Raw genomic sequence first — 8,598 nt, forward strand, 5'->3', positions numbered from 1 at the left:
GCTCCATCTGGAGGTGACAGCTCAGATGACAGACACCGCCAGCTTGGGCAAGCAGCTGGAAGCAAAGCTGAACGCAGAGCAGGAGGCTGCTCCTCTGCCCTGTGTTGTATATTTGTCCATTCAAGGCAGCTCTTCAGCCTGTTACTGCCTCTCTTCATATTCAAAAATATTGATCATTGGGGATATGATGGTTTCTGTGCTTCTGTACCTTTGGAGTGGGAGCAATTTCTAGCTGCATTCCCCTTTGGTTCTCCTGAAAGATGCTCTGGAGCCCTGATGGCTTTCTCAGCACCGCACGAGAGGAGACACTGAGAAGCCTCTTACACAGGCCCTGCCCCTGGCAGCCTGTGTGACCCCTGCTCAGCTGCAGAGCCCGGCAGGAAAACAGAAGTTTGCAGTCAGAGTAAGCAAGCAGGGAATTCCAACCAACTGAAATCCTCCAGACTGGCACTAGTCTGAAAACTTCAAGATCTCCACATGGGAGGTGTACTCATGCCATGAACAAATTGAGGCCTAGGCATGAGAGGTACCAAAGTTTGACTTAAATTCAGAATGTAGAGTTCTGTGTCTGGGATGGGGGTGGATGTTGGCTCTGAAGGCCCATGACTGCTGCCTTTTCCTTTTCCTTTTCCTTTTCCTTTTCCTTTTCCTTTTCCTTTTCCTTTTCCTTTTCCTTTTCCTTTTCCTTTTCCTTTTCCTTTTCCTTTTCCTTTTCCTTTTCCTTTTCCTTTTCCTTTTCCTTTTCCTTTTCCTCCCTAGTGACATTTCTGCATTGAACTAGATCATCACCGCACCAGAGACCAACAGGGTAACAACCAAGGGGCCTGGGATCTACACCAAGACACTTAATAATTGCTCCCTGGTAAAGCATAAATAATTGAACAAGAATAAATGTGTGTGTGCACATGAGAGCTCCTCTCTGTATCCCTCAGCAAGGCTCAAGACCTCTGCCCTGGAGAACAAGTTTTGATTCTGTTTTCTAATGCCTATTTTGACAAAACCTGCCATGATAGCTGCCTCCCCTGGCAGCCGGGGCTGCAGTTACCTGTCCCTTCTGCACAGCCCCATTTCTCTTCAGTCAGGCATGACAGGAGCCATAGCGGGGCAGGGCGGATTGGCTGCAGCAGCTCCCGTGGGCGCTCTCACCCTCCTCCTGACCCCTGGCAATGAGCACTGCCCTGCAGCCATCACACCAGATGGCATCTGCACAAGAGAGGAGGTCCTGCTCTTCATGGTCCCTGCTGGGCCTCTGGCACACTGACACTCTGTCTCTGCCCTGGCTTTGGGAACAAGGCTGGGCGCTGTTGTTTGCACTCCCCTGGGTGTGCTGAGCACCTGCTGGCATGAAGTTTTTCCTCCAATATGTGGGCTTCTTTTGTGCTTTTTTCTCTGCTACGTTTTTGATAATATCTACCTGGACAGACTGCTGGATGGTGAATGCCGATGACTCCCTGGAGGTAAGACTGGGGTGAGGAGAGTCTGATCACCAAAACCAATGTGTGCTAGAGAGAGTTTGTTCCTGGTGTCATTGCTCCACTCCACTCTCATGTTCTTTCTCCCTGTTGTGCTGGATGAAAGTGGATGAGAATGAAAATAATTACTGTGGCAAGAGCAGGAGAAAAGTGATGTTTTGTGAAATTCTCTTTGCCAGACATTTTTATCCAGACTGTGCTCTTACTTAATAAGAAGAGAAAGATCTACAGGCTCTAGTTTTACATGTGCATGAACTTGAGAAGAGTTATCCTGTACCTCCAACTGCATGGATATTTTGAAGATGTCTCTAGTTCTGTAGTTCAGCCTTCTTGGTGGAGACATCCAGCATGTACAACTGTTCTCCTCAAGTCTTTTTCTGGCCAGCCATTGAGCTACAGGGCTACCAGAAATTTAAGGGGAGCATGGGGACTCAATATCTCCTGGAACTCATGTGGACAGTAGCACCTTGTATTAGAGAAAGATATTGGCAAAAGGTAATTGCAAACAAGGGAGCAGATTGCGGCTTACAGGCAAGGTGTGCCCCAAAGACTCCAGGTCCAAAATCATCCCTGTTTCTCCAGCACTCAGTACTGTGAATTTGTAATTTTCTTCCCAGCACAGCCGTTCATTTCTGTACATTTAAGCTGCAGGTCCACAGTGTAGGAATCTGCTCTCTGGCAAACTGTATCGTTTAGGCAGTGAAGGTGAAACACCTTCCAGGATAGAAAATTTGGCTGAAGTTATCAGGAGGAAACTTTCTATCTGCTATCCAGCATATGAAACCACGAGCTCCTCTGCACTCAGTGATTGCAATGCAGCATTTAGCTGCAGCACGTGAAGGGGTGAATTATCCAGGGAAAGAAGGATAAAACTAATTACAAGAAAAAATTTTTTTTCTACGCCACAAGAAATCCTGACAGTCTGACTGTCAGAAACCCTGAAAGGTGGATGTAAGTGCCAAGGTGATGATCCAATGCAGTGCAGCTCCTGGTGGTCAGCATGTCTGCTCAGTGAGCCGCTTTTCAGGATAAATAGAGTGCACCCAGTGGTGCTGGATAGGATCTGACTCTTCATTTGGGAGATATTTCAGATTCCTATCAGAAAGTACTCAGATGAAAGTATCAGTATAGTCAGAAGGGCCAAGGGAGTCCAGTTGTGGGGAAAACCAGATGAGAGAAGCCCAGCTCCTGAGTGAGTCCAGTAAAGAGCTGCTCCGTTACCTGAGGCTGTGTAACCTTGTCTTCCTGGGCAAAGGCACCTGCGATGGGCTGTCCCAAGTGCTCCATTAACACCCAGTTTGGTCATTAGCAACCACTATTCTCACATTCCGGCTCTGAGTGTGAATACTAAATAATGGAGCAAAACGCCCCCAGCCTTAATACCTGACCACTGATCTTAATGACCCTAATGACTCACTGCCTCTCTAAATAGGGAATGTCCATGGCCAGAAAGGCTAGAGTCCGCAGTTACTCCTGTTTTCAGCTGGAAAAAGGGTAAGTTAGGCAACTTTGGCTCCAGAAGAAGGGAACTCCATCCTTCAGCAGCTGCTGGATCGTGGCTGGTTGCTTGGCTTTGACCCTGGTCCTTCACAGGTGGGGAGGATGAAGCCCCCACTATGGTCCCAGTGGAGAGGAGCATCCCAGGAAGAAGAGGCCAGGGAGTGCCAGGAGCAGCCGCCTTCAGATAGGCTGCAGGGGCCTGACTCAGCTCTCACAGCCCCTCACCTCCCTTGGGAAACAACAGGTTACAGAAAGTTATTCAAGTTAGTGACTCCCTGTGAAGCATTAAGACAGGGCTGGGTTCATTTTTGCGGTAGTTTGTAGTGGAAAAAGCCCATAATCTGCTTCTCAACGAGGGCTGTATTGTGTAGACAGTCCCTCCCTGTTGCAGGTGGATTATAAATACCACCACTACTGTTAAATGCTGCCTGTTTTACACTCAAGCTGGGCTTGTAATCATTGTCTGCTGGCACCTTCTCAGAGTGCAGTAAAACACTGTGACTAACATCGCTTACGTGTTTGTCTTCTCCGCTTTCCCCAGAAGGAGAAGCATGCGCTTGTTCTGTAATTTTCCTTTTTTTCTGTATGAGAGTTATTTTAATATTAATTATACATTATGAATAGGATATAATTATGTGTATTACAGTCATTATGCAGTTCATGTTTTACATGCATACTTGTGTTAGGGAAAGCAGGTCGTGTTTTGTAATCCGAGTGGAGGATGAGGAACATGGCTGTGATTTTGGCTGCTCTGGGAGTCCTCAGCTGGGCCAGGGAAGCTGGAGCACATCTGCTGTAGGGGGAGAGAAGTGATGGGGAATTAGTGCTACCAACATGGTGCAGGAGTCCAGCCATGGATGGGGAAATCCATGTCCCCACATGGTGCCCCATGCCCTGACCCCTGTCCCCTTTACAGCAGTGAGCTCCCGTGTGCCTGAAGGTCTGTGCTGACAGCACAAGGGAAGATGCTCAAGGGTGGCTTGGGAGCAGATTAACAACCAGAAGGATCAACAGTACACAAAGCAGAGGGGAGCAAGTGTTGGCCCTTGGCAGCAGAAAGCAGAATAGCTCAGCAGCAGCTGAGAGCAGCCACAGGTCCCCACAGTGACACCTGTTCCTATCCCTCCTGCACCAGGCAATGGGACAATTATCCCTGGCTGTACACAGGCTGTGTGGAGATGGGCCGGCTCTTGCTTTGCCCAGGAGTAGTGACAACTGAAACATCCCAAGAAAAAAAAACATTAAACAAATTTTTATTAGTCTGGGAAGGGGTTTATTTCACAAGCTAGACGATAACTGTTGTGCTTAAGACCTCTGTTTTGCTTGGAGGGTGACAAAGCCTGGAATCCTGTTAGTCTTCTTATAAATAATTTAGATGTAGATACTGCTTGTAAGATTTAAAAAACAGTAATAATATCAGCAAGTGAGGAAGTAAGTGACATGATTAGCTGAATGCAGAGTAGTATAAATAAGCCTATGGTGGTTTGGGAGGAAAGAGAAATTATATAAACAAAAGTGGAATAAAATGTAATTTAATAAAAATATGCTAATTTCAAGCACAGCCTGAACAGTGGTGAGTTAAGACAGAAGAGGACCTGCAACTGCATTAAGAGGCCCACGGTAAAAATACATTGAATGTAAACATAGCAAATTGTTTCACGAGACTCTGTTCTCTTGAAAAGCACAGAATCAATGAAATTAGTTTTTTCCATCACTGCTTCTCATTTTTCATCATATTTTTCATTAAATATGCCCTGAAATTCTCAGAAACGTTAAGCACTTCTCATCTTCATGAAACAAAACATGTAGATTATTTTCATTCAAATATAAATAGCATCTCTTCTGCCAGTCTGAAGCAGCGAGTCATTTTTCCTCCCCTTTGATCCAGACAGCACTATCACAGAGGAGGTGCACAGCTTGGCTCAGACATTGTGTTGTGGAGAAAATATTACAGTTGGCTACAGACCTCAGTACATCCTGAATAAGACTTTATTATGTGCCCGAGATATGTTATTATCTGCTTTGTGATTTACACAGTGCAAGAAAAATGAATTTATTGCATCATCCAAGCAAGCCTGGTCCCCTTCACCTGCGTGAAGCTCCTTTGCTGGAAGAGTTTCTCTTTCTATTAACTGCAGCGGGTGTCACTGGCAGAAGTGGGTGGGCTGGAGTCCAAGGCTGCACCAACATTAACTCTGCTCCTCCTATGAGCAATTCCAGGAATATTTTAAAGGAGCTTGTTGCCATATTTGCATTGGAAATGGAAACGCCTCCCGTATTAAAGTGATTTATGGAAGGCTGGGCTGGGAATGGTATCTACGGCTGGAGGACAGACGATTAACCACGATGCTGCTGCCTGGCCTGGCCCAGTCTGCGTGTCTCAGTGATGACTGTGGCTTGGGCACGCGTGGTCCCAGGGCTGGCAGCACAGAGGGAGCCCCAGGGCCGGGATCAGCACCCCCAGGGCCGGGATCAGCACCGGCTGCCTCTGGTTTTCCAGCCAGTGTTTACAGCTGAGTCATCTGGGGGCAGCCCTCCCCGGGCTCACATCCAGACTGCTCTGCACTCCTCTCCCACTCTCTGAGCTGCTCCTTAGCCATCAGGAGGATGATGTAAGGAAGGGGAGCACAGGCAGCAAAATCTCGGGTTGTCTGGTCCATAGCCCTGCCCAGCTCAGCCTAGACAAGAGTTTGACAATGAGTGAGCAAACCTGCTCTTAGATCTTTCTGGTCAGCCACCCCTCAGCTCCTCCCAGAAATTTCCTTAAAAATTTTTATCCTTACTAGGCAAGGCTTTTTTTCCTAATGTCTAGTCTGAATTCTTTTGCTATAATGTAAAAACATTAGTAGGGACATAGAAAACATTGTCCTTTCTCTCCATATTTCTACTTTTTCTCTTCAAGCTAAACATTCTGGTTTACCATCATTGTACCTGGACCAGGATTTCTGTTGAAGGACTAAGACAACCACCTGCTGCATTGGTGGATATTTTAACCTATGGTCTCTTTTGTCCTCTCAATCCACAGGTGAGTACGAAATGCCGTGGCCTGTGGTGGGAATGTGTCACAAACGTTTTTGATGGGATCCAAACTTGTGATGAGTACGACTCCATCTACGCCGAGCATTCTGGTATGTAAGAGTCAGAGATGTTTCTGCAAGTGGTGGGGACACTTGAGTGCAGACTAAGAGTATCTGTTCCACTCAGTGACAGATAATTAGAGGCATGTTTCTTTTCTCAGTCAGGTATTACTGCCAGGGGCAGCTGAAAAAAGCTGAACACCAGAAAATAAAATGTTCCCGTGGGATCTGACCCCATTCCCTGCACACATTTCCATTCCTTGTGCACTGGAATGATCTGCTTTGTCCTGCAGTGAAGCTGGTGCTGACCCGAGCCATGATGATAACAGCAGACCTCCTGTCAGGATTTGGATTTCTCTTCCTGGTCCTGGGACTGGACTGTGTGAAATTCCTTCCCGACGAGCCGCTCATCAAGCTGCGCATCTGCCTGGTGGCTGGGGTTATGTTGCTCCTTGCAGGTATTTCCCCACAGTGTTCCCATTCTGTAGAACACCCTTTAGCAAAGTGGGGAAGCATTAAAAGCCTTCTTTTATTTTGGCTGGTGATTTTCTGTAGGAGAAAGGATCTTTATTTGATTTATTTGTGTAATGCAGCTTCTTCTGCTCACCACCTGCCTTAAACAGCATGTAGCTGAGTTTATCTGCTTTCAGTTCATATTTTGACCAGGTGAGTTGGCTTTGCGTTGACTGACTTCCATTTATTGCTGTTTCACTGTGGAGCAGTTGAGGTTGTTGATACAGCAAAGAGATCTTGCTGTGGGTCTCTAGACCAGTTGCTGAAAGACTAGAAAGTCCTGGCATCCTGGTTTGGTTCCTGGCTCTGCCACAGATTGTGTGACCTTGGGCAAGTCACTTATCCCAAAATCTCTGCAGCTGATCTCTAATAAAAGGATAATAGCATGTCTGTCCCTTCTAGGTGAAAAATACCCAACTGGCTGAGGTGCTTTGCTGTTACAGCCAGTGGGAGAATTTTAAACACGAAAATAGCCAACTAAGAACCAAATAATATAATTTGACTTTATGCCGATATCAAGCAGATATCTCTTCTTCAGTCTAAGCAGATTCAATAACTCACCCCAGCCACTGGGAGCACATGTAAAACACATCAAGAGGCTCTTTGAAACATCTTCCAATTCACTTCTCAAAGTTTGTCTGAAAAGCACATCATTAAAGTTCTGAAAATCAGAAAAAAACAAATCAGAAAATTGAATTCTGGAGACAACTTTACAAGCAGCTGAGATGGGAGGAGTTTCCTGCCTTTTGCTGCAGAAATCTGAGTGCTGCCAGTGTGCTGGAAGTGTGTGTGAGTGCTGAGCCAAGAGATGCAGCCTCTGCCTGGCAGCAAAGGATATCAGCAGGAGCCAGGGTGAATCCACCTGAGCATGGACAGGGGCCAAAACCTGCTGTCCCAGGAAGGTCTTCCCACCCTGCAGCTGTACTTTAGGTCTGATCCCCCATGGCTGTGTGTGGCCCCTCTCTGCAGGTCTCCCTGGCATCACGGGCTCCGTGTGGTACGCCGTGGATGTCTACGTGGAGCGCTCCTCCCTGCTCTTCCACAACATCTTCCTGGGCATCCAGTACAAGTTTGGTTGGTCCTGCTGGCTTGGCATGGCGGGGTCACTTGGCTGCTTCTTGTCCGGGTCCCTGCTCACCTGCTGCATGTATCTCTTCAGAGGTGAGGAAGCATGGCTGAGGCACAGCTCAGGGACAGAGCCATTGCTCAAGGTGTGCTACAGGGTGGGGAAAGTCCTTTGGCATGGTTGCTCATCATCCAGGGGTGGTATTTTCAACTGTAAAATGGGAATAGTCTTAGGCAGCGCCAGAAAGAACATCAAGGTCTTCATGTGGGAGCTGGGGTGTAAGGATGACATAAAGTGTGTTGTTGTTGTTATTATATCACACCTTGGAGTGCTGCTTTCCCTGAATAACGAAACTTTGCAGCTGAAAGTCACCAAGCACTCATTAGCAGTTCCTATTTCTCTCCCTGTGCCTCACAGAGACCAGTTCTGGAAGATTCCATTCTGCCTACTCCTTGAGGAAGGGCTATTCCTCAGCTGCCACCTTCGTAACAAACGTGCATTTGCCATCCTCCCAGACAGCCACCTCCAAAATGTATGCGGTGGACACAAGGGTGTGAGCAGGAGGTAAGTGCTCCAGAAAGAGCTCTGCTTTAACTTGTAGTGAATTGCACAGAGACTCAAGCTCCTGTGGTTGTGATACAGATGCAGTTGAATTTCAAGGATCTACTGTATGCTACGATGTTTGCATTATGAGAGCTTCAAAATACCTTTCCTTCAAGAAAGTAAACTCTAAGAAGATCCTGCTTTCTGGAATCCTCTTGATTTGAGTGCTGAGACCACTTGTATAAGCACAGACTGAAATAACCAACACAAACTCATTTCAGCATTTGTCTCAACAATATTGGTGGAAATGAGATAAACCAGCCATTCCAGAGCACAGTGTTTTGCATGAAGACCCCCAAACTGCAAGATGGATCTGTTCCATGTCTGGCAATGTGTCAACAGAGGAGAAAAGGAGAAAATCCTGCCA

General features: G+C 46.8%; 1 protein-coding gene across 1 annotated transcript; it reads left to right on the top strand.

Moving 5' to 3' along the window:
* Nucleotides 1-1,340: 1,340 nt before the first annotated feature.
* Nucleotides 1,341-8,185, top strand: CLDN16 (claudin 16). The gene is made up of 5 exons (XM_058031451.1): nucleotides 1,341-1,457; nucleotides 5,998-6,100; nucleotides 6,343-6,507; nucleotides 7,532-7,723; nucleotides 8,046-8,185. Exons 1-5 carry the CDS (start codon nucleotides 1,344-1,346, stop codon nucleotides 8,183-8,185), a joined length of 714 nt encoding a protein of 237 aa, XP_057887434.1. The 5' UTR covers nucleotides 1,341-1,343.
* Nucleotides 8,186-8,598: the final 413 nt, after the last annotated feature.

This window comes from Melospiza georgiana, chromosome 10 (genome assembly GCF_028018845.1).
Source record: "Melospiza georgiana isolate bMelGeo1 chromosome 10, bMelGeo1.pri, whole genome shotgun sequence".
NCBI lineage: Eukaryota > Metazoa > Chordata > Aves > Passeriformes > Passerellidae > Melospiza > Melospiza georgiana.

What these genes read in the sequence shown, in the direction of transcription:
- CLDN16 (XM_058031451.1), top strand. Translation starts at nt 1,344, where the DNA reads ATGAAGTTTTTCCTCCAATATGTGGGCTTCTTTTGTGCTTTTTTCTCT. An exon ending in GGTTATGTTGCTCCTTGCAG is followed by an intron (nt 6,508 to 7,531) that starts GTATTTCCCCAC and finishes CCCTCTCTGCAG; the next exon opens with GTCTCCCTGGCATCACGGGC. An exon ending in CTGCATGTATCTCTTCAGAG is followed by an intron (nt 7,724 to 8,045) that starts GTGAGGAAGCAT and finishes TGTGCCTCACAG; the next exon opens with AGACCAGTTCTGGAAGATTC.